At 40.5% G+C, this 25989-nt stretch overlaps 1 protein-coding gene across 1 annotated transcript in view; it reads right to left on the reverse strand.

The window, feature by feature from the left end:
* Window positions 1-397: 397 nt before the first annotated feature.
* Window positions 398-25989, reverse strand: part of Lepr (leptin receptor) — an 81805-nt gene continuing 56213 nt past the window's right edge. Inside the window, exons 16-19 of the mRNA XM_021159648.3 lie at window positions 19800-19895; window positions 18238-18343; window positions 17070-17145; window positions 398-1255 (exon numbers count right to left, since the gene is read on the reverse strand). Coding sequence (XP_021015307.1) covers window positions 434-1255; window positions 17070-17145; window positions 18238-18343; window positions 19800-19895 — 1100 coding nt within the window. The 3' untranslated portion in view covers window positions 398-433. The remainder of the gene's footprint in view (window positions 1256-17069; window positions 17146-18237; window positions 18344-19799; window positions 19896-25989) is intronic.

A 25989-nucleotide genomic window follows, 5' to 3' on the forward strand; every position in this document is an offset into this window, starting at 1 on the left:
CACATGTGAATCTGCACAACACAAGACAATTCAAGGTAAGAAAAATACACCCTTGGGACAACTATGTCTCAGGGATTTAGCTTGAAATCTTTTTGTTCAGCTGTCAATATAGTGTTGAAATTTCTTCTTTCCACAGAGTTCAGATGTTTAGATAGATTCTACTTCCTGGATTTATTTTTAGCTAGAATTAGGAGACCTTCCCCAAGTATCTTGGGAGTATATTCAGTAAGAGTCCATCGACATTACTAGATTAATGAAGGCTTCCTCATATGTTTCATCTGTATTAATGAGAGAAAATAGACACACTTAAGTTTGGAAACAATCGTTTTCACACTAGACTCTGACACTTGTCTCCCACATCCACAACAATAAAAGAACACATTATACATGACACGCTCTACTGGAATGGAACCTTGAGGCTTCTTGGATGAGATTACACAGTTAAGTCACACATCTTATTCTCCATTATCTTGTGACTGTGCGTGGAACAGGTTTGAAATTGGGGCATGTAAGGTACAAAGTTCTCACCAGAGGTCCCTAAACTCAAATTATTTTCTACAAAGTGTGAGCATCTCTCCTGGAGGATCCTGATGTCACTGAACAGACACTGGGCTGGGAATGTGCACAGGATTCCTGCCTCACCAGTCAAAAGCACACCACTCTCTCTTCTGTTGACGGAGGTGACTCCAAGATAACAGACAGACTTCTCCCTGTGATTTTCTTCAGGAAAGCTTCCCTCCAGTTCCAAAAGCTCATCCAACCCCGAGAATGAAAGTTGTGGCGAAATCATGGTGGGTTGCTGGTCTGATAAAAGGAAAAATGCCTGGGCCTCTGTCTCCCAGGAGCTGCTAGAGAAAGACTGCCTCCGTGGGGAAAGATTACTGGAGATGCACTTGCTGATAGGACTATGGATAAACCCTTGTTCTTCATCAGTTTCCACTAGTTTATCGTTGCTGACCAGAGTCGCATATTTAACTGAGGGTTGTCTCTGACACTCATCCTCACAGGTTACCTGGGTGCTCTGAGCCCCTGAGAAGTTAGCACTGTTACACTGGTCACTAATACAAATAGAACTGCTTTCAGGGTCTGGTGTGGTCAAAAGAAGGGAGACCATAGCTGCTGGGACCATCTCATCTTTATTTTTCCAAGCTGTATCGACACTGATTTCTTCTGAAATGGGTTCAGGCTCCAGAAGAAGAGGACCAAATATCACTGATTCTGCATGCTTGGTAAAAAGATGCTCAAATGTTTCAGGCTAAAAGAAAAGACACATTTTAATGCTCAGTATATTACATCTTCATTCAGTCATATTTGCAGAAAGGTAGGTGTGTAAGGTTCAAAGCAAGGTACAACAGTCAACCCCAAATGACACAGTTGGTAACTGGAAACTTGGAATATCAAAACTCAGAAGGGAGAGGCAGTCTCAGTTTTTCAAAGTTAGACAAGAAAAACTCTCAGGCTTGAGTTCTTCAAATGCTATGAACACAAACACATGGGCCTCTTCATGGGTAAGGATTATTTTGACACTTGACCATGGTCATGGGCTACAAAAGTGAGCAGTGACTGCAAACGCTTGGCTCTTGGGAGAGACTAGTTATTGTGACTGGAAAATACTCTCTTTTGAAAAGTCATTCTATTTTATTGTACATTATATTTCCACATAATGAGAATTTGATCTTCATGCATAAACAAACAAATGCAAAAACTAACCCAACAAACAGAAATTCAAATGAAAACAAGAACAGGTTGGAATACAGGAGAGTGAGCAAAACAAGTCTTCTGAAAATGGTAGTATCTACTTTATACCAAGTAAGTTGCAAAGGCAAAGCAACTGTGACTGACTTAACATACCTGCCTCAGGTCACAGTGAGAATCTGCCAGAGGCTATCTGAAAATAAAAACTGATGGTACATTTGCTGAAGATAATGATGGTGAAAGAGACATTGACAGAGTTGAAACTGTTATTCTCTATACATTCCTTCATGTAAAGATATATCCTATGAAACACATGGAATGAAGACAAGCACAAAAGACAAATGTACTATATATATATATTTTTTTTATAAGAACAAGGGTTACATAACAATGAATTCCTGCCAAGCAGCTACAAATCAAAAAATCTGCGTGCAAAAAGCTCAGTACAAACAATGTAAACACATCAAAATGCAAAATGAAAACCACTGCGGATACATCACATTGAATAGTTAGCACAACTAAATAGAAAATGTGTTCAATTTACAGATCGTATATGTAACTTAGCCTTTGAATGTTACTTGTTTTAAGCTTGAAAGGATTCTTGAACTATTGCCTGAGATAGTGGTGCACTCAAATGTTCTTCACAATGGCAAGTATATCCCATGTAAAAACACAGCTGTTGCAAACTCTTAACTGAAGTATAGTAGTGATTAAAACCATACAAGAACAAATATATCAAACACTAAATATAGTGATAATGGCATAGACCTATGTAAGTGTCAAAATACTGAAGGGCAAATAGTGTTACTAAATGATATACAATGAGAAAATTGTGTCCCATTTTGTGTCCGACAGAATCTTTGTGATTTCCTTCAAACATTTTAGTTGTCCTTTAATGTTTCTACTATTTATATATCTTCAAATTGGTTCAAAACTCTAACGGAGCTCAGCATCTGATCCACTCGTTATCTTCATTCCACCAATGTGGAAAAATGAAAACCACACAGAGTGTGCAGTTGAGCTCATGCATCTTCCTCAAATGATCTGTTTCCTGTACTCCATGATCCCTCAAGGTTCTTAATGAGTCATTAATTATGGAATAAGCCATTGCTCTCTTAAACAGATTCATCGGGAAGGTTTCACTAAGCAATGTTTTGTTTTGTTTTGTTTTGTTTTGTTTTTTTATAACCACATGTGTCTGAACTAGATCTTATCAGTTGTCAGAAAACTTCTAAAAAGTTCATTTGTTCAAATTTTGTTTCCTTCTATTGGTGGAAAAAGTGAAAACAATAACCTTTATAAGTTCACAGTTGGATTTTATATTATAATGATATCTGTTAATAGCTAATGAAGAAGAAAAAAGGATACAGTCTTCCTAGTGTCTTAATTTTTAAAATTAGTCATCCAAATAAAATTGTCAATCACCTCTATGTGACTCACATATCTTAAATTTGAATGTTATTTGCCTATCAGTTTGGTTTAGTTTGAATATAAGCAATAAAGCCTATGCTATATTAACATCATACAGACATGGCAATTGATCTGTGTTTCAGGGAGAACAACCCTATCCTCACTGTGAAGTATTTGTATAACCAGAAAGTCTCCCTCCCCTGCATACTTCCCTGTCTGCCAGAAGTCTTGGCTGATTCAGTAGAAATGAATTAGATTGATGGAGGTTGGTATTCTTTTCTGCTCTGGGCAATCTGACCTGAGTGTGTAGGTTAGACTAATAGCTCCCACTGATGTCTGACCTGAGTTTGTAGGGTTATCCTAATAGCTTCCACTGCACTGTGATCAGCCCAAACCACAACTTCTGCCTTTCTTTGAACTAAAAGGAAAGTTAGCATTTAAGCCACTTTCAAGACTATTGACAACTGAAATTCCTAAAGTGTTCCAAATTTGGTATATAAAAGCCACGTTATCCAAGAGAATGCTGAAATTCAATTTGTGTGACTATAATGAAATCTTATTTATTTATTTATTTATTTATTTATTTATTTAATGTAAGTACACTGTAGCTGTCTTCAGACACTCCAGAAGATGGGATCAGATTTCGTTACGGATAGTTGTGAGCCACCATGTGGTTGCTGGGATTTGAACTCAGGATCTTTGGAAGAGCAGTCGGCCCTCTTAACCACTGAGCCATCTCACCAGCCCCCTAATGAAATCTAATATGGAAGCTTTCACACACTGAAATGAAAAGGGAATCCCTTCCCTGCAGTTTGTATGTGGATTTTTGCATAGCTGTGTGTCAAAAATTGCCTGAGAGTTCACTTAGTTAAGGCATTACCTACCAGATTTGGTGATCTGTAACAAAATAGGTTCTGACAGCAACAGTCACACCATTATCATTTTATGACTTAAAAAATAAAATGCAGAGTCCATGAATATCAACTTTAAATTTTTGATGCCCTGAAAATCAAGCATATGCCCAAACTGAACTACATCAAACCTACATTGTGGCCACAAATATACACTTCTCTAATAAGCTCATCAAATGTTATTTCTTAGTCATTCAAACCATAGTTTAGGTTTGCTTCCCTCCTTCAAAATGTAAACATCTTCTAATATTGTATGGACTGTTGGGAAGTTGGTAGATTGGGTTCATCTGTAGTGGTCATGAGAGACTTCAAAGAGTGTCCGTTCTCTGTTTAATAAAATAAAACAGAACAAAATAAGCAAGCAAAATAAAAACCTTGTTTAGAAAACTAAAGATGAAAGATCTCTAACCCCTTGTCTTTTCATGGTTGCAGGCTTTTTGGTCCTGTATTGTATCCTAGTGACACACTTAGGAAATGGGAGGGACTGCTCGCCCTCACTTCCTGGAGCTCATAGATACTCTAAAGACAGCTCGAGCACTCCAGCAGGGAGGACTATAGTAGCACTATCAGAATAGGTATAAGAACAAGGGCTCAAGGAATAAGAGGTTAGGTAAAATCGACAGGCCCACCGAATAATTTAAGAGAATAACAAAGAGTAAGGATTCAGAGATAAGAAGAAAAAAATGAAAGAAACTAGACTTTGTTCAAAAACACCATACTGACCTTAGACACTGATTTATAATTATTCTTTTTGTTTTGTTTTGTTTTGTTGTTGTTTTCTGTTTTTTGTTTTGTTTTGTTGTTGTTTGTTTGTTTTTTGTTTTGTTTGTTTGTTTGTTTGTTTCGAGGCAGAGTTTCTCTATGTAGCTCTGGCTGACCTGGAACTTACTCTGTAGATCAGACTGGCCTCGAACTCAGAAATCTGCCTGCCTCTGCCTCCTAAGTGCTGGGATGAAAGGCATGTAACACCAATACCTGGCTATTTATTCCTATTGGTTTTTTTTTTGTTTTTGTTTTTGTTTTTGTTTTTTTTTTTTTTGTTTTTTTTTTTTTGAGACAGGGTTTCTCTGTATAGGCCTGGTTGTCCTGGAATTCACTCTGAAGTCCAATTGAAATCTACTGCCCGTGCCTCCCAAGTGCCAGGATGAAAGTTGTGCACCAACACCACCTGGCTAGAAAGCAGATTTTTAAGAACTTAAAGTGACATGATAGTCAAAAGTGGAATTCCAGAGACATCATCATGAACTTTTAAAAATCCATTTCTCTATAAATCTTCTGCTACAAATCTCTTCCTTTTCTTCGACCATGGATTGAAGACTGCAAGAATATTAGGTTAAGATCATGCAGATAACTAGAGCAAAGCAAACACCATGACCTAGTTCTTTTTACAGTACAGTAAAGATAAAAACATTTCCTAAACACTGACAGGGAGAAGAGGGACCCTCCATCTTCCTTTGCCGGACCGCAGAGGTAAACTTAACCTGACTAGTTCATGATCTCTCCTGGCTCCTTATTACTCCAGATTATGAAAGGAGAAGAAAATAAAGGCCATGAGACACAGGCTGCTAGGCCAGTGTTATGGCTGACAGAGACTGGCTCTCTCTGACTAAAACTCTGACTCCAAAAACTAGCCTGCTCTTCCACATATTCCCAAGGAGAATCTAGCTGTTTCCAGATACATTCTACCCAGAGCCACAATTGCTAGGTTGTCTGGATTGCTATGGCATGTCTAAAGTCAAGGAAGTCTTTAGTCCCAAGGGCAAGTTCCCTGGGATCTTGGTTTTAGATTTCTATTTAATCATAAAGTGAATTGTTAAGCTCACTGTTGCAATATTGAAATGGAGAACATGTAAGAACAGGGTTGGGATGACAGTGGTACACAAAAAGCATGGGGCCTCGGGGAAGGAAAGAAAGGGAGAAAAGGCAAGAGAGATAGGACGGAGGAAAGAAGGGAAAAGGAGAGAAAGCAACACTTAAAATACTGTAAAATAAATATTTTAATGCAAATCTCCACAGCTTCTATTCCAACTGCCAATTCTAACTGTTCCAACTAACTCATTTAATTGTATAGGATAGAGGTCTGAATAACTTTGGTGTGTGGTGTTTTTATATATTATTTTTTTAATGAGACAGTTTATAAAATTATAAAAATGGGATGTCATGAAGCAAATTAAACTTGAAATAAAACAGGCGTAAACTACTTTTACATTTTACAGGAAAAAAACAAGAAATATACAAAAGAAATTGAGGAAAGTTGAGATCTTTTATGCTATGAAATTGGAATTACAAGAAAAGAAAGTACTTTGAATTTATACTGAAACATATTTTCCTAATCAAGATCCCTAATCCAAGATTCTGATTGCTGGAGCACACAGAGGAAGGCCACAGAAGATTCTGATTTCAGAGTGCAGAGCTGACATATTGCTCTTCTCATCCCTGGAGATTGTTACGATGCCAGAATGAGAATAAATCAAATCCACATGATCTGAGAAAGAAAATATACAATGAATGATTCCAATTCAATTGTAAACCAGGGAGAACACTTAGAGGCACATCAGAGAAAATGACCAAAGAGAGTCAAAGACCAGACATGGGCAGCAACTACAGAGAAAGCCAGTCTACGCTGCCAAACATAGAAGGGAGAGTAAGTGTAGAAACCGCAGCTAAAAGGCCTTTGCCTAAGAACTAGTCTATGTATCCAAAGCAAGGGTTAGTTCTCAACACCACTGACACATAGCTTGGGAGGAAGAGCAGAGCTATGGAAAACAGCCATCTAAGGGTGGAGGTGTTGGGAACTGGAGCAATACTCAGGTGGGGTAGCAATCACGCACCCCTTGTCCCACCCTTGTGGATCATGCTAGATCCAGTGTCACTGCCCTTGTGCTTCATCCCACATGAATGGAAAGCAAAGGACTGTAAGACATTAGAGTGGGGAGGGATTCTGATATTAAAAAAGCAAAGGTACACAAGAGACCATGACTTAACAGACACAGAAATTTCATGGTATAGGAGAGAATTTTAAAACAGATGTCCTGTAATTCACAACTCTAGCAAGACTGAGACCTGAAAGCAGAACAGAATGTTCTGGCCCTGCGCTTTAATGTGAAGATAAATTCCTTGGATGTAAAAGTTCCACAGACATATTGGATAACAGAAAGTAACAATGCATCAGAACATAAAACAACAAACCAAGCTATTCAAGAGTGCCCAAGTACCAACAACCATGGCGATGACAAAGTGAAAGACACAGGGGAGAAATGCACATAGAAACAGTGGCATTTCTTAATGCTGACAGAAGACAGATGTGAAACTCTTTACTCAAGTCAAATGAAAAAAATAACATTAATCAAAATTTAAGAACACTGAAACTAGAATGCTTTTCAAAAGAGGAAACTACAAGTGAGCAGCAAGGGGAGATGTTTGAGTGCTCACCTGACTTTGTAGGAGCAACATCGGCTACCAGATAGTATAGGCTGCACAGTTCTATTGGAAAGAAATCCATTTTCTACCAACTACCTGGCAGCACAGATAGAAAGAAGGGAGAAGATGGTGGTTTAAAGAAAAATGCCCCCCTCCCCCCCCCCACAGGCCCACAGGGAGTGACACTATTAGAGATGTGGCCTTGTTGAAGGACATCTATCACTGGGGGTGGGATGGAGGTTTCAAACGCTCATGCTAGATCCAGTGTCACTGTCTCTTCCTGCTGCCTGAGGATCTGGATGTAGAACTCTAAGCTACTTCTCCAGCACCATGTCTACCTGGATGCGAACATGCCTCCCACTATGACAATAATAGCCTAAATGTCTAAACTGTAAGCTAGCCTCAATTAAATGGTTCCCTTTATAAGAGTTGCTGTAGTTGCTGGGAACTGAACTCAGGACCTCTGGAAGAGTAGTCAGTGCTCTTAACCTCTGAGCCATCTCTCCAGCCTTCCTCCCTTTTTTTTTTTTTTTATTATTTTCTGTATGTGAGTACACTATAGCTGTCTTCAGACACACCAGAAGAGGTCATCGGATCTCATTACAGATGGAGCAAGCAAATGGATGGGACTAGAAAAATATCATCCTGAATGAGGTAACTCAGACCCAAAGGACATGCATGCTATGTACTCACTGTCAAGTGAATGTTAGCCAAAAAAGTACAAAATACCCATGATACAGTCCATAGAGCTCAAAAAGGTCAACAAGCTGAAATGCCCAAGTGAGGACACCTCAGTCCCACTTGGGAGGGAGAAGAAAGCAGTCACAAGTGGGAAGGGAGGGTGGGACCTGGGAGGGAAAGTGGATGGGGGAGAAGGTGGGGGAAGGGAGTGGGGTAGAGAGGAAAACCTAATCTGGTATTGGGTGCCGGGGTGCAGGGGGGGGGGGAGACTGAAGTCCCGAGGGCTAGCAGACAGAATAGAAACAGGCAACCTGGAGCGACAAGGGGGACCTTCCAGAATGCACCAGAGATCTGGGAGGTGAGAGACTCTCAGGACTCAAAGGGAGGGACCTTAGATGAAATGCCTGACAGTAGGGAGCGGGAACATATAGAGCCCATCTCCAGCAGGAAGACAGGGCATCAAGTGAGGAGGGGGGCATCCCACAGTGACAACTCTGACCCATAATTGTTCCTGTCTGAAAGAATTACAGGGATGGAAATGGAGAGGACCCTGAGGAAAAGAAGGCCCAGCTACAGGCTCAAAGTAGAATCCAGGTCAAGGGGAGGTCCTAAGGCCTGACACTATTACTGAGGCTATGGAGCACTCAGAAAAAGGGACCTAGGATGACTGTCCTCTGAAAGACTCAACAAGCAGCTGAAAGAGTCAGATGCAGGTATTTGCACCCAACCAATGGACAGAGGCAGCTGACTCCTGTTGTTGAATTAGGGAATGTTGAAAGAAGCTGAAAAGAAGGATGATCCTATAGGAGGGCCAGCAGTCTCAATTAATCAGGACCCCTGAGATCTCTCAAACACTGGACCACCAACAGACAGCATACACCAGCTGATATGAGGCCCCCAACACATATACAGTAGAGGACTGATGGGTCTGTGTTCATTCAGAGATGATGCACCTAACTCTCAAGAGATTGGAGGCTCCAGGGAATTTAGAGGTCAGGTAGGGTGGGAGGTGGGGACACCCATGTGGAGACAGCGGGGTCGGGAGGAGGTATGGGATGTGGAACAGTCAGAGGGTGGACGGTGGAGGGGGGTGGATAAAATACGGAGTGTAGCCGGGCGTGGTGGCGCACGCCTTTAATCCCAGCACTCGGGAGGCAGAGGCAGGCGGATTTCTGAGTTCGAGGCCAGCCTGGTCTACAAAGTGAGTGCCAGGACAGCCAGGGCTACACAGAGAAACCCAGTCTCGAAAAACAAACAAACAAACAAACAAAAAAAATACGGAGTGTAAGAAAATTAATTAATTAATTTAAAATAAAGAGTTGCTGTGACTATGCTGTGTCTCTCTCTCTCTCTTTTTTTTTTTTTTGATAGCAATAAAAACTCTGAGACAGACACACAGGGGGAATGCTTTGCCACATAGGTGGTTATCTAACCAAGGAAGACAAGGAAAAGAAATCTGGGAAGCAATCTGACTAGAAGCCAGTGCTGAACATTTCAGATGACCTACACTCATTTTACTGAAGTCTAATGGTGACAGGGATGGGATGACAAAGGGATTACTTGGCATAGGTCATTGCAGCAAAGTTCCCAATGAATATTGGACCTGGATAAGACAATGTCTATACTAAAAACACCAAGGTTATGATGGCAGAGAGACTAGTTAGTAGGCAGGTAGGTAAGTATATGAGAAATTTTAGGAACAGAAACAAAAGGAGAAGCCCTACAGCGGGAAAATGAAGCCAGTTAAAGTTTGAATTAAGGGACTGAAGAGATGACTCAGTTGTTCAGAGTACTGAATACTCTCCCAGAGGATGTGGGTTCAATTCCCAGAATCCAAATGGCTGGTCACAACTGTCTGTAACCCCATTCCAGAGGACCCAACACCCTCACACAGACACACATGTAAGCAAAATATCAATGCACACAAAATAAAACCGTTATTAAAAATGATTTAATTAGATGGTTCAAATGGAAGCCTTCTGGTTTTTAAAATTCTTCTTTTAATATTGGAACGAGCAAGATCTGTATCAAGCACATTACTTGGCTCTTTGTGGAACAAAAGTTACACCGAAAATGACATGAAGGATGTTTATTGGTTCTCTCATTTTAAATAATAGACCCATATACAAAATCAGGTACAGTGTAGTGACAATTGATAAAGGCTAAAGAAATCGAGGAAGAAATGAAGAAAATGTATAATATATGTATGCTTTTTTTCTAAAAAAAAAGTAGTTCAAATGTTTCTCTTTGACGAAAAAAAAAAAAACTGAGTTTATTGAAAGTTTCAGATGACTCTGAAAAGCTTACAGAACAGTGTGCACATGGGTAAATGCCCCGATGGCTGAGTCTGTGGCAGCATCCACCTGCTATTCTAAGGGCATGCAGCATTTAGGGACACATAAGTGACCCGTCAAGAAGATTAAAAGCAAAACAATTGAAAGCATTGTCATTTGTGGGAAGGATGAAACCCAAGACTATACCATTAATAGTCTTCTATACAAAGCTACACACTTGTATTCTTTCAGACCCAGACAAGAGCAAACAGAGATGCCAGGGCACACACCAGAACAAACACCGGGAGCCATGTTTCCAACTAGCAGTTGTGGTATACTGCTCAGAAAAGAGAAATCTGGTGACTGATGGGCTCTCCTGTGGGCGTGAGGAGCATGGGCACAAATAGGCTGTGTTCACAGGATCAAGGCACCAACAGATGTCTGGTGAGCAGACAAAACCCTGCCAACCCACAGCCAGCTGCACCCTGCTTTATATTGGTTCCAGTGATTCAAACTCCACTTCCTTCTGTGGTAAGTATTTTACACCCTGAGACATTTCCCAAGTTCTTCTCTTGCTTTAAAAAGATTTTAAACTACTGGCTTTTGCACTTTCAATTTGCATGTTTAGTTTAGTATATATAGTAGTTTGAATTAAAGAGGGTCTCATAGGCTCATATATGAGCATGCTTATTTCCTAGTTGATGAGCTGCCTGAGGGAATAGAAGGATTCAGAGATATTGCCTTGTTCAATCAAGTATAAACTTGTTGGAGAAGGTCTGTCACTGTCTTGTCCTTGTCCTAAGAAGATGATGGAGGCTAAATGGAAGAGTTTTAGATTAATGGCATGGGCAGAGGAGATTTCACAACAGGCTAGTATTGACTGTGTCATGTGGTTATTATTGATCTACAATAAAAACGAAGCATATGAGGCAAAGAGAAATACAAAATAGGCAGTTTGAGGAGAAAAAGACCAACCAGTAAAGGTAACGTTAGAGCTAAGCCCTGTGCTCAAGGAAAAGACACCATTCTATTGAGTTTGATTCTAAATAGAAAAGAGGGAGCGGTAACCTCAGGGCAAGATCCTACCCAGCTAAGTTACTAACTTATGAAAAGGAAAGCTTAAGTTACAAAGAAATCCACCAACAATTGAAAGCTTGTGCAAGTATAATACAAGAGAGGGCCCAAGTTGCAGCCCCCAGCAAGCAGAAGACCTTGGCACCTTCAGTTATAGAGTCAGGGATAGGAAAAGAATTATAGACTCTTCCCCCAAGCTTAAGAAAAGCTGATGAGACCATGCATTTGACAGGGCAGCCTCCTGCATGGAGGCCCAGAGAGTCCATTGTGTGAAGCTATGGAGATGAAGCCTGGATTGTGTTGCAGATCCCCAGATGTTGGAGATGCAGAGTCATTGGATACCTGCCAAGGAGAGCAGCAAATATGAAGTGGAACCAGCCTGAGAGAGAAATGTGTTGTAGTCAATGAACTAAAAGGAATTGGAGATATCAAGAGGCCTTTGACATCAGACATGGAAGATAGGGAGTTTGGATATGAAGTTTGCCCTGATGACTTTTAGTTTTGCTTTGGTCCAATAGTTCCTTACTGTGCACCCTTTTCTCCCTTTTGTAATGGCAACATATATTCTGTGCCATTGTATGTTGGAAATGTGTGATCTGTTCTTCTTTATTTTGATTGTCCAGGGTATTACAGTTAAGAGATTTCCTTGAGTCTCAGAAAAGACATGGACTTCATACTTTGAAGCAGTATGGACACTATGAAAGACTATGAAGACTTTTGGACTTGGACTGAATATATTTCTGCATTATGATATACCTATATGCTAATGGGGACCAGGGACTGGAATGTCATGGTTTGAATGAAAACTGCCTCCATGGGTCCGTATATTGGCATGCTTAGTTCTCACTTGAAGAATGGTTTGGAAAGGGTTAGAAGGAACAAGAAGTATGCCCTTGTTGAAATAAGTGTGGCCTTGTTAGAGGAGTTATGTCATTGAGTGAGCTCTGAGGTATCAAAATCCCGCACCAGGCCCCAATGTCTGTCTCTGTCTCTCTGTCTCTCTGCCTGTTGTGTATGGTTCAGAATGTAAAGCTCTCAGCTGTGTCTCTAGTGCCAGGTCTATCTCCGTGTAGCCACATTTCTCACCATTAGTATAATAGGCTAACTTTCTGGAACCGTAAGCCCCTAAGTGAGTGTTTTCTTTTATAAAAGTATCTTTATCATAGTATCTCTTCACAGCAATAAAATAGTGACTAAGACAGTATAGTTTTTGATATATTATAAACCAAAGGACAGGAAAAAAAGTAGAGAGAGTTAATTTCAGATAAATCTTAGAGATGAGATCAAATGCCTAGGACTTAGAGGTATAGGGCACATCGTAAAGGGTAATGTTCATGAAAGTCAGGATTCAAAGAGCAAAATGAAAGAAAGTTTTATATTAAAGACATATATTTACTTAAAAATTTAAATATTAAAAATACTTTTATAGAAACCACTGAGTTTTTTTTTTAATAGTTTTCCATTGGCTGTTTGGTTTGCAATGTCTAGGGTGTATATATGCCCATCTATTCTTTTTCTCACTTTATTTTTTTAATTGAATAGATCATAGGTGTTCATTCATTTATCATTTGAAGGCCATTTGGATTTTTTCAGGTTCTGGCTACTATTAATAATTCTATGAATATTCACGAATAAACATTCCTGTGTAAGTTTCATCATTTTTTTTTTTTTGGTAGAAATGTTAGAGTAGATTGCTGAGTCCCGAGTTAAGCTGGAAAGAACTGCCAGACCCTTTAAAAGGCCTGCACTGTTTTTACAACCCTACAAGCAGTCTGAAAGCCTCAGTGTCTCTGTTGTGTGGTGTTGCTGTCCTTTCTGTGATGGACACCCCACAAGCTGTGGAGGGCACCTTCTGGTTTTGACTTGCATTTCCCTGATGTTTAAGGATGTTGATCATTTGTTCGCTTGTAAATACAAAGGTAATTTTGTGTTTTGTACATATTGTCTTTAGAAAAATGCACAGTCAAATCTTGTACCTATAGTTTTTAATTATATCAAAATATATGCAACACAATTGACCATTTCATCTATCTTGGAATGTTTGATTTCATGACTATTAACCACATTAGGGTTAAAATGTTAATATAAAATTGATGGCAAGGATATGACTTTGTCAGAAGGACCTGGGTTTGAATCCAAGTTTTTATGAATCCTGGTTGAGTATGTGGCCAGGGTAAGCCACCAACCCATCTTCAGACTGTCTTGCCATTGACTGATTCTTATTGGTTTGTTTGTGTTGGTTTTGATACAGGGTGTCTTTGTGTATAGCCCTAGCTGTCCTAGAACTCACTTTATAGAACAGGCATGCCTCAAACTCATAGAGATCCACCTGTCTGTGTGTCCTGAGTGCTGGAATTAAAGGCGTGTGCCACCACCCCCTGGCTTGTTGATTTATTCTTAATAGTGCATTTTTGTTATGCCTTAGAAATACATAAAAACTATGACTACATATACTGAAAATGAAAAGGTAAAGTATTTGCAAAAGTAAAAAGCAATTTCTCACAAATGAGGATATTCATAACCCACTATTTTTTTTTTTAATCTATACATTAGGGACTGGAGAGATGGCTCAGCAGTTAACAGTGCTTGCAGCTCTTCCAGAGGACCTGAGTTCATTTCCCAGAACTCATGTCAGGCAGCTCACAACTGTCAGTTCCAGCTCTGGGGCATCTGGTGCCCTCTTCAGACATCGGTGGGTACCTGCACACATATGTGCACACACACACATAAATAAAATAACTTTCAATATTCACTTCACTTTACCAGAATCTGGAAACTTAGGGTGATATTTCAATTTACTTAAAATATCTGCCAGATACCCTGTTAATTACAGCACCACACTTAGCTCCAATAGAGAAGATGTGAGACAGCTCGGTGAGCCAGAGTCTAGAGACATTTGCTGGTTCATCCACCCTAGGTCCTCTAATTTCTGCCAGGCATTATCTGGAAAGGAAGAAACGTCTGTCTGGTACAGGTTCAGACTGCATTTGCTCAGGTCAGTCTGGCATTTCTCTGTCTCAAGGAAAACTTAAATTCCTTTTCCTCAGTAGTATGAAGAAAAATTGCCAAATACACTTTGCTGGAGGGAGGGGGAGTTTCAACTTCCTTTTAAGAGGCAGTCTGATGACTGACCTGAATTCATCCGTACCCACATTGTGGAGCTTTCCAGTTTTTATTTAGATCGGCATTTAGTCATTTGTGATTTAAAAAAAAAAAAAAAGAAAGACTCATATTTAAGAGGAAAATGTGGCTAATCTGTTCACCGTGTTTCCCATTTGAGAACGCATTAGCAGTTGGCCTTCCAGATATTCACCATTGCATCACAGAATCAGATGCTGACTATTTATCAGCCACATCTGACTCAAATATCAATTTCTTTTTCTCCACCTGCCCCTCTTCCTTTCTACCTTTATCCTTTTTGCCCTTTTGTTTGTTTGTTGAGACAGTGTTCCTATGTAACCAATGCAGCTTCAAAATCCTTCTGCAGCCCTGGCTGGCCTGGAACTCACAAGGACCCTCCTTCCTCAGCCTTCCAAATCCTGACATGCATTCCAGGTGTACGCCACCACCGCCAGGCCCAATGTCACTCTCTGCCCTGCACCACTCATACCCACCCATGGTCCAAGCAACAGCACGCTGTAGCTTATGGCTGTGGCATTAATTCTAATGATCAACTAGTGTCTATCTTCCCCACCAAATGATACATACAACACAGAAGCATATACAGTTTTTTCTTATCAATATAGCCCTAAGGTATAGCAAAGTGACTTGCAAAGAACAGCTTTACAGTAATATTATAAACTAATAAAAATTAGTACCTGAGTGAATGTATGTGTGGAAAATGAGCAAGAATTATAGAAAACAAAAAAGACAAATTCTTATTCCTTCAACCTGGCATTCATATAAATAAATAAATAGACAGATAGATAAATATTTTAACAAAAGATTACATACTCATTAAAAATTAAATATTAAAAGTATACTTAAAAATACTGAATTATTTTTTTTTTAAGAAAAGGGTTCCCATTGGGAAAAAATACAAGTTCTTATTCCCTCACCTGGTCACTCTGCTCAGCCCCAATCTTATTTCTGCAAGGGCAAAGAGGATTTCTTAAAAATCTGTTCACCTAGAGTTTAGCATCGATCTCTCCTTATCTATAAAAACATGCTTTGTGCCTACTAACAGACACATGAATGACACATCCGTGCATTTGAGATATCACCTTGATTTTGAGAAATATTATATGAATTAATTGTGGAAGAGAAAGAAGAGTGATGTTATCTGAAAAGAAAAATCAGTAACACTCTGGAAATAAAAGGAGTCTAGGGTGAGAGAGTGGGAGAGCACAGCTGAAGAGCCAGAGGCACATGGCTAGCATTAGGAAGAGCAAAGATTAAATGCAATGCAATTGGAATGATTAGAGGCAAAATTGCACAGCAGTAGCCTCTTTGAAAACAGGGTGTTGTTTCATGTGCTTGAAGACTGCTTCACCCGGAGCTGGTGGTGGTGTGTATGTGGTTCATGGTGTGTACAAGGGCATGTGCTTGCTCTTTCATTGACAAGCTACAAAGCTGTGCTCTGTGGACTGCAAGTCATACGCCATTTGAATGTTGGGAGACTGGTTTAGTGGGTTGCAAACAGCACTTTAAACCAATGGAAGAAAGTTTTAAAAAGCATTCGATTTTCTCTCCTCACTTCCCAGCATGATGTTTTCCACAAATTTCATTTCATTCCTCTGTGTGTGTGTGTACGGGGGGAGGGAGGGGGTATTTGTTCTAGGCTGGAAGATAAAATATACTTCTCCAAATGGAAAAAGTGTTCCTGGTTCTGAAATAAGCTTCCTAACCAGTATATGCTTTTGTTTTTGTTTTTGTTTTTGTTTTTTTCTTTTCTACTTTGATGACAGTATCCTGTACTAACTCCCTTGCCTCAGTTTTCCTTAGAAAATATTTTAAATGGGTATCACATGGGATATGAGACATAAGTCCACGGGATATGGGTCCCACCCCACTATTTCAACTAAAACACAATGTTGGCCCAGGGTCAACACAAAGGCAGCAATAGTCTACAATGTACAAATGTGGAGCAGTAACTTGAATTCATGGCTGACACTTATTAAGACCTTTAAATGCTGCAAGTGGCACCTTCTCTCATCTACAAATCTCCATCACTCCAAGTTTTATTATACTGCATCCTGAAGTCAGACCGTAGTATCTAAAAACAATATTGTACTTGCAAGATGTTGTGAATGTTAAATAGTAGAAAGTTATAATATTGATTCTAAGCCTTTGGACTTAAAAAAAAGGGCCCATTTAGTCAATTATCTATTCTCCATCTATAACATTCCTTCCTCTTGTAGTATTTATTTTTTTATGTACAGTAAGCAGAAAGAGACAGAGATGTGTTGTCAACTCTCATGAGATAAGAGTTTTGTTTTCTTTGATTAAATCCCAAACCCAGCTCTTGAGAAAGAGAAAGGATGAACAGACTTGATAAAATGAACACAACAAAATAAAGCCTTTTAAAGCTGTTTAAAGATCTGTAAGTAATATGGTATCTAAACTGCAACCTTAGATATCTGGGTTAAAATACTTAAACAGTGACCTTTTGGAAATTCAGTCCTTGTGCCCAGGAACAATTCTTGGGGTTTGGAACATCATCCCAAAACAACTTTTTCATTCTGCAAAGAAGAAATAAAGCACTCTGGTTACAGAAATGTGGAGACTGTAAAACCATTAGCAGTTAACATACAAAATAAGCATTGGTCTGCTGGATCAGGTCAGTAGGGCCAAACCCACATTTACACTTGATTCCACAAAGTGTTCCCTAAACTGTTATGAAGACCTCTCTTATGCTGTGTGCCAGGCTCTGTACTAACTTCCTTGCCTAGGTTTTCCTTAGAAAATATTTTAAATGGGCATCACATGGGATATAAGACATAAGTCCACGGGATATGGGTCCCATCCCACTATTTCAACTAAAACACGATGTCAAGATTATAACGTCTTCCCTCCTCACTTTTTTGATATAGAACTGTGTGTCTATAGATCTGGTATGTGTGAGATCACCCAGTGATCTGGGTGTCTCAACAGTGTGGTATGATACCCCCCAGAATCATGAGGGAACTCAAGACCATCTATCAAACCAGACACCTTGGAGCTTTCTGAATTGGCATCCCTGAAGCCCTCTGAGGATCATTGGTCCATTGCCATGATGGAATGCATCTGTTCCCCCATGAAACATCTACTTTTAGGGTCTCATGATCTCACTAACACCTTCGGTCCAGACTGCAGAGCTTAAAAGCCATTTTTACAAAGCCTAAGAGCATACTGTCCAGGATGTCCTGTTATCTGTCAGCTAATTCCTGAATGCATATACAGCACTTTAGTTGTTGTTTTTGAGATGGGGGTTTCTCTGTGAAGCTCTGGTTGTCCTGGAACTCATACTGTAGATCAGGCTGGCCTCAAACTCAGAGATCCACATGTGTCTGCCTCTGAGGTGCTAAGAAAAGTTGCCACCACCATTCAGTTTACAAAAGAAAAATTTTTTAAAGCTGAATTCTGCCTTTAAGTGTATGCTTTCATAGCAAGATGAAAAGTGATTTCCTGAAAACAACCTTCGTTTTCTGTCATCTTGATTGCACATGGAATGAATGCAAAAACTTTTCTAATGCATTTATATTTGTTCATATTATGAATTAGGGTTTATGTCAGTCTTTAAATATACTTAAGTTACACTCTTTATGGCAAAAGCCTTTATCTAAATGCAATACCTCTGGTGTGAAATTAACAGTGTTCCAAGCAGTAGGACACAAGAGGAAATAATTATGGGTACAATGACATACAGCCCTGCATCATTCTGCTGCTTGTCGATAGCATCTGAAAGAGACACAAAACTATTCTGTAAAATCATATGCAGGGCACATTCTAACTCCATATTTATCTATAGTATTTCAAAGGTAAAGAAGAAAAGAGGGGCTGCAGAGATGGTTCAGAGGCTAAGAGCACAGGCTCTTAGTGCTCATACAGAGAGAGGGCTGAGGTTCAGTTCCCAGTAACCACAGGGCAGTATAAAATCATCTATTACTCCAGTGTCATGATATCTGATATCTGATTCCCTCTGGCCTCTGAGATTATCAGGAATGTGTTTGTTACACATGCACACATGTTCAAAAAACAGTCATACGTGTAAAAATTAAAATAAGTATTTTTAAAGGAGAAATACAAATACATTGTGGCCACATTACTACTTGTTTTGTTTAGTATTATACGTGAAGTTCAGTAAAACATTGTTTTAGTATGCACTTGCCCAGCCTATCCATCTAGTCATTTTAAAACACTGAGTCACAGCAGCAGTAAAAGCTGCTATGATGAACTCACCATCTGATACTGCAGACCCTGTTGGCAGCACCTGCCAATCTTCATCTTTTTAGCTGTAGACACACCTGTAGCTTTGCTGCTTAAGGACTCTGGTTCTTTGCATGAGCTATTCTGTCCTGATGTTCTTAATGCTGCTTCAGCTACCACAATCATGCCTCAGGGTGTGGCACCTGGCACACCAGCTTACAGTGTTCTTCCCTTCTGTACTCAGAGCATTGCCCAAGCACTGGAACCCACAGAAAGATCATACTTTCCGTGCCACATTTTAACTCATTGTCTTATATTCACTGTATTTACCTTCAAATCACTAACTGTCACCTGGTGCTATATCTTAAATAATGCATTTGCTGACTATCACTGCCTGGGCAGCAATGAGACCTAAGTTCCACACTTGGTCTCCAGTCTATGGAACATGGTCAACATATACTTATTCAATAATAAATTATGATTATTCTAGAAGCCATTAAAATGCTTTGCTTTGAAACTCTATTATTATGTTACTTGGGTTTAATATTTTAAGAAGTAATAAAAATTAAACCATGGCTAAGTGCAGTAATCCAAACAGAAGGTGCCCAGTGAATATAACTATCCAATTCCAGATCACAAATACATAACTAAATAAAATAATAAATTTCCTTGAACAACCCAATGACACATGTAACTCTTCCATGATCCTTTGAGGAAGGAATTATCCAGTGATAGCCTAACTACTGACAAGCCTTGGAGTATACAGTGAAAAGTAGAGTAGGGCCAGGGAATCACCTCAGAAGTGAAAGCATTTGCATAGAATCCAAAAGACCTGAGTTCAACCCCCCCCCCCAGGACCTGGAGTAGAAGGAGAGGGGTACTGGCCTCTACTAGGGTGTGAGGCACATGTGCAGAGCATCAATCCTAGCATCTGTATCACACACAAATATTTTTTAAAAAAGAATATAGATGATTTTTTTTTTTTTACCTTTGGTGAAACCATTAATTATCTTTGGTTTTCCAACTCCTTCCATAAATACTGGGTAAAGACTAAACTGATATTTCTCGATGGGAATAAAATTATCTGAAAAGAGAAAAAAGTTCCTGTTAATTAAGAATGAGACCTATAGAGAAAACTGCAGGCTATTCTTTCTGAACATTAGTCATTATTTAAGGATTGGCTTGATGGCTATCTTAGTTAGGGTTTCCATTGTTATGAAGAGACACCATGACCAAGGCAACTCTTGTACATTCAAATTGGGGCTGGCTTACAATTTCAGAGGTTTAATCCATTATCATCTGTCTTAGTTAGGGTTTTACTGCTGTGAACAGACACCATGACCAAGGCAAGTCTTATAAAAAACATTTCATTGGGGCTGGCTTACAGGTTCAGAGGTTTAGTCCATTATCATCAAGGTGGGAGCATGGCAGTATCCAGGCAGGCATGGTGCAGGAGGAGCTGAGAGTTCTTTGTCTTCATCCAAAGGCTGCTAGTGGAAGACTGACTTCCAGGCAACTAGGGTGAGGATCTTATACCCACACCCACAGTGACACACCCATTCCAACCAAGTCACACCTATTCCAACAAGGCCATACCTTCAGATGGCCTTGGTCCAAGGATATACAAGCCATCACATCTACTCTCTGGTCCCCATAGACTTGTTCAAAAACATGAGTCTATGGGGGCCATACTTAAACATAGCATAATGCAAAATGCATTTAGTCCAACTTTCAAAGTCCTCATAGTCTATAGCAGTGGCAACAATGTTAAAAGTCCAAAGTTCAAGGTCTCTTCTGAGAGTCATTCAACTTAATTAACTGAAATCCCCAAAGCAAGGCAGAAAACCAGCTGGGCAAACTCCAAACTCTGCATCTCCATGGCTGATGTCAAAGCGGTCTTCAGATCTCCACTCCTTTTTCATCTTTGTTGACTGCAACAAACTGCTTTCTCCTGGGCTGGTTCCACTCCCTGTTAGCAGCTTTCTTCAGCATGTATCCCATGGCTCTGGCATTTTTAATATCTTTGAGTCTCCAAGGCAATTTCAATGTTACAGCTTCTTGTTTCAGTGTCTGGGATTCCACTTGATCTTTTGGACTCCTCCTAAGGGCTGGCATCACTTTTCCAGCTCTGCCCTCTGTAGCACTCTAAGCTCAGGTTGATCCACTCCACTACGGCTGCTGTTCTTGGTGATCATCCCATGGTACTGACATCTTCCATATACTGGGGTGTTCCACTCCAACTAGGCTTCACCAATAGCCTCTCATAGGCTCTCTTCAGGGTGCCAAGCCTCAAATCCTTTGCATGACCCCTTCAGTCCTGGGTCATCAACTACAGCTGAGGCTATACCTTCTCCAATGGCCTTCCCTGGCCTCTCACAGTGCTAATCCTCAGCTTCTCTCCATGATCCCTTCATTCCTTCACAAGCAGTACCACCTGAGTGACTCTTACACATTACCAAGTCCAGCTGCAGCCTGAGGTACAACCTTGAGTATCTCTGGAACACAGCTTCTTTGTGCTTCCAGAAAACAATTTCCAGAAGATTTCACCTCAACGATGCTGGTCTCTTCTTAGTCACTGCTAATTCCTTAGCTCCAGCTAACCAGCATCAATTTTCCCAGTAGTTCCTTCCATTCTTAACTCTAGAGCCAGAGCCACATGGCTGACGCTGCCGAGTTCTGCTGCTTACAGGAACTAGAACATGATCCCCTTGTACTATTACATTATCACTAGCTTTATGTTTTCTAAATTCTTTACTGCCTAAGCTTGGCTATCCTGGTTCATGCTCTGTAGATTGAATCTTGAATGCAGAGATCAGCATACCTGTCTCATGGGATTAAAGATGTGTACCACCATGCCTAGATCTAAATTCAGCTGGGTAGGATCTTGCCCCAAGGTCCCACTCCCTTAATCTGTTATTTCCTAGAACACAGGATTTTGCTCCATTTCACTTCCTGGTATGCCTTTAATACTCGAACTATATATTTTATATTTTGCCTTTCTAAGCTTGCTATGCTTGTTCAAACTTCTCTTTGTGAGACTTAACCAGAGAACAAAGTCTCTGCTGGGCTTTTTTGAAACTTCCTTTGTCAATGCAATTAATCCAAGTCTCTTCACCTTAGCCTCAGGCAGACTTTTCAGACAGGGGCAAAAAGTAGCCACATTCTTCACCAAAATACCACAAAAACAGTCTTTATGCCACATACTGAAAGTCTCCTCCTTTGAAATCTCTTGGACCAGGTCAACACAGTTCAAATTACTCCCAGCAACAAAGTCTTCCATATTCCTACTAGGATGACCCATTAGGCCCCATTTAAAGCATTCCACTGAGTTCCAAATCCAAAGTCCAAAAATCCACATTCTTTCAAATAAAAGCATGGTCAGACCTGTCACAGCAATACCACACTCCTGGTACCAACTTCTGTCTTAGTTAGGGTTTTACTGCTGTGAACAGACACCATGACCAAGGCAAGTCTTATAAAAAACAACATTTAATTGGGGCTGGCTTATAGGTTCAGAGGTTTAGACCATTATCATCAAGGTGGGAGAATGGCAGTATCCGGGCAGTGCATGAGCTGAGAGTTCTTTGTCTTCATCCAAAGGCTTCTAGTGGAAGACTGACTTCCAGGCAACTAGGGTGAGGATCTTATACCCACACCCACATTGACACACCCATTCCAACCAGGTCACACCTATTCCAACAAGGCCATACCTTCAGATGGTGCCACTCCCCGGTCCAAGGATATACAAACCATCACATCATCTTAGCAGGAAGCATGGCAGCATGCAGGCAGACATTGTGCTGGAGAAAGAGCTGAGAGTTCTGCATCTTGATTTGAAGGCAACCAGGAGAGACTGACATCCTCAGGCAGCTAGGAGGAAGCTCTCTTACACAATGGGTGGAGCCTGAGCAGAACAGGAGACCTCCAAAGCCCACCCCAGCAGTGGGCACACTTCCTCCACAAAGCCATACCTCCTAACAGTGCAATTCTCTATGAGCCAAGCATATTCAAACCACCACATTCCACTCCCTGGTCCCATAGGCTTGTCCAAACATGTGAGTCTATTATGAGGGCCACACTTAAGCATAGCATAATGCAAAATACATTTTGTCAGCCTTATCAGTGTTTAAAAGTTCAAAGTCCAAAGTTCATGCAATCTCTTAGTTATATTCCCCTTTAAAATAAAAATTAAAGATCACATCAGATATATCCAACATATCATAGCACAGGATATACACTATCATTCCAAAATGTCATAGTGAAGAAATACTGGACCAAAAACCAGCTTGTCAAACTCCAAACTCCACATCTCCATGTCCGATGTCAAAGAACCCTTCAGATCTCCACCTCCTTTCAGTCTCTGTTTGCAGATCTGGCATTCAGCAGCAACAAACTTTCATCTTGTAGGCTGGTTCCACTCCCTGTTTTCTTGGCAGGTATCCCATAGCTCTGACAAATCTAACATTTTGGGGTCTCCAAGACAACTTCAACTTTATAGCTTCTTGTTCCAATGTTTAGGATTTACACATGATCTTCTCTCCTCTTGCAAAGGGTCACATCTCCACCTCTGCCATTAGTAGAACTGTAGGCCTCAGGTTGACTGTACTCCACTGCTGCTGCTCTTGGTGATCATCCCATGGTACTGGTATCTTGAGTACACTGGGGTCTTTCACTACAACTAAGCTTCACCAATAGTCTCTCATAGGCTCCCTTCATGGTGCCAAGCCTGAAAATCTTTGTTTGACCACTTCAGTCCTGAGCCATCAACTGCAACTGAGGCTGCACCTTCACCAACGGCCTTCCTTGGTCTCTCACAGTGCCAAGTCTCAGCTGCTTTCCATGACCCCCTCATGCCTCCAAAACCAGTACCACCTAGGTGACTCTTGTACATTATCAAGTCCAGCTGCAGCATGAGGTACAACCTTGGCTATCTCTGAAACACAGCTTCTTTGTGATCTCAGAAAACACCTTCCCAGATTTCACCTCTGTGACGCTGGTCTCTTCTTAATCACCACTAATTTCCTAGCTCCAGATAACCAGCATTAACTGTTCCATTAACCCCTTCTAGTCTTGACTCTAAAGCTAGAGCCTCATGGCCAAGGCTGCAGAGGTCTTCCTGGAACTGGAACATGTCCCCTTTGTTCTATTTCATCATCACCAGTTGTCTGTTTTCCAACTCCCTCACTGCCTAAGCTTGGCTATATTGGAACTTGCTATATAGATGGACTTGGAACTCAAAGATCTGCATGCCTCTGTCTCATGACTTCTGGGATTAAAAATGTGTACCACCACTACTGGATCTAAGCTTTTCTCTACTTGAAACTTGCTCTGTACCAGGCTGGCCTTGAACTCAGAGATCTGCTTGCCTCTGTTTCCTGGGATTAAAGGCATGTACCATCATACCTGGGTATAAGCTTTTCATGGCTTCTATTCCTCCAGATCTAGATAGAAAGCCTCTGTTTTCCAACCTCAAAATCTAGATCATAGGTGTGCCCTCCATTGAACTTCCTGGTGTCCTTTTATTACATGAACCAATATCATTGGTTCTAGAAACAACCTAAACACTCCAAAGCTTGCCTGTAATGATATTGTATTTTTCCTTTCTAAGCTTGCTATGCTTGATTGAAATGTTCTTCATGAAATTAAACCAGAGGACAAAGTCTATGCTAGGCTTTTCTGAGACTTCCTTTATCAATGCAATTAACCTGAATCTCTTCATCTTAGCCTCAGGCAGACTCTTCAGACAAGGGCAAAAAGCAGCCATTTTCTTCACCAAAATATTACAAGACTGGTCTCTAGGCTACATACTAAAACTCTTCTCTGAAATCTCTAGAGCCAGACTTCCACAGTTCAAGTCATCCTCTGCACCACTGCCTTCCAATACTCTTACTAAAATGGCCCAATATGCCCCACTTAGAGCATTCCACTGCTTTCCAAAATCCCAAAATCCACATTCCTCCAAATAAAAGCATGGTCAGACCTATCACAGCAATACCCCAATCCCTGTACCAACTTCTGTTTTAGTTAAGGTTTCTATGAAGAGATACCATGACCAAGTCAACTCTTGTAAAAGCAAACATTTTATTGGGGCTGGCTTACAGTTTCAGAGGTTTAATCCATTAACATCTTAGCAGGAAGCATAGCAGCATGCAGGCAGACATTGTGCTGGAGAAGGAGCTGAGAGTTCTGCATCTTGATTTGAAGGCAACCAGGAGAGACTGACATCCTCAGGCAGCTAGGAGGAAGCTCTCTTACACAATGGGTGGAATCTGAGTTTAAGAGGAGACCTTCAAGGCCCACCCCTACAGTGACACTCTTCCTCCAACAAGGCCACACTTCCTAATTTAACTACCACTCCCTATGGACCAAGCACACTCAAACAACCACAATGGCTAAAGAAATTCCAGAAATAACCTAAACACTCCAAAGTTTGCCTGTAATGATATTGATTTTTAAATAAGTTTTCAAAACTCCTAAGACACAAATGACTAGTTTTCCAAGGACATGCTCCAGGAGAGCTAATTTGTTCAAGTTCAAGGCATGTTTTCTTTTGTTCCTGAATTTTCTACTCCAGGATAGCATGTTCTCCCTTTTCATCTTCAGAGTAGGGAAGACTTTCTTTCTATGTGAATTTAGCTTACTTACCTTTCCCATTGAAAGTAGCCTGGAAAAGTCACACAAAGAAGGGAACAAAGGCAAAGAGTTCTCTTGTGCTGTCTCAGGATCTCAATACATGGAAAATGACAATTCCCACAGCAATGTTCAAGACAGATCTGGCAATGATTCTCATGGATACTAGTGATATGAGACCAGCAGCCCATGAGCAGCAGAGCTTTGAGAGGTCTGCACTCATCACTCCTCTGATTCATACTATAGAGTAACTACCAACAGCAGTGGCAGTAAACGTGGTTCCCTGCCTACAATTTATAAATAAATTTAGCCTGAAGCTAAATGTAGGTGTTGAGAGTAAAAGGAAAGTGTGGGTTATCTAGATTGTGTAGGTAAGCAACCCCCAGAGCCTCCCTACTTATGCCTCCCCCTTCCTTTTGGTTCTGTCTGGAACTGTTGCTGTTGCAGACACTTTACCTCTCAAGGTAACTAGCCACTCTTGGAGGGATAAATCTGACCTAGGTCAGGAGGTTCAAAGTCCTCAGACTTCCAGCCTAGCCCTCCCAGTC

This window comes from Mus caroli, unplaced genomic scaffold (assembly GCF_978045245.1).
Source record: "Mus caroli unplaced genomic scaffold, Mus_caroli_1 scaffold_6, whole genome shotgun sequence".
Classification (NCBI taxonomy): domain Eukaryota; kingdom Metazoa; phylum Chordata; class Mammalia; order Rodentia; family Muridae; genus Mus; species Mus caroli.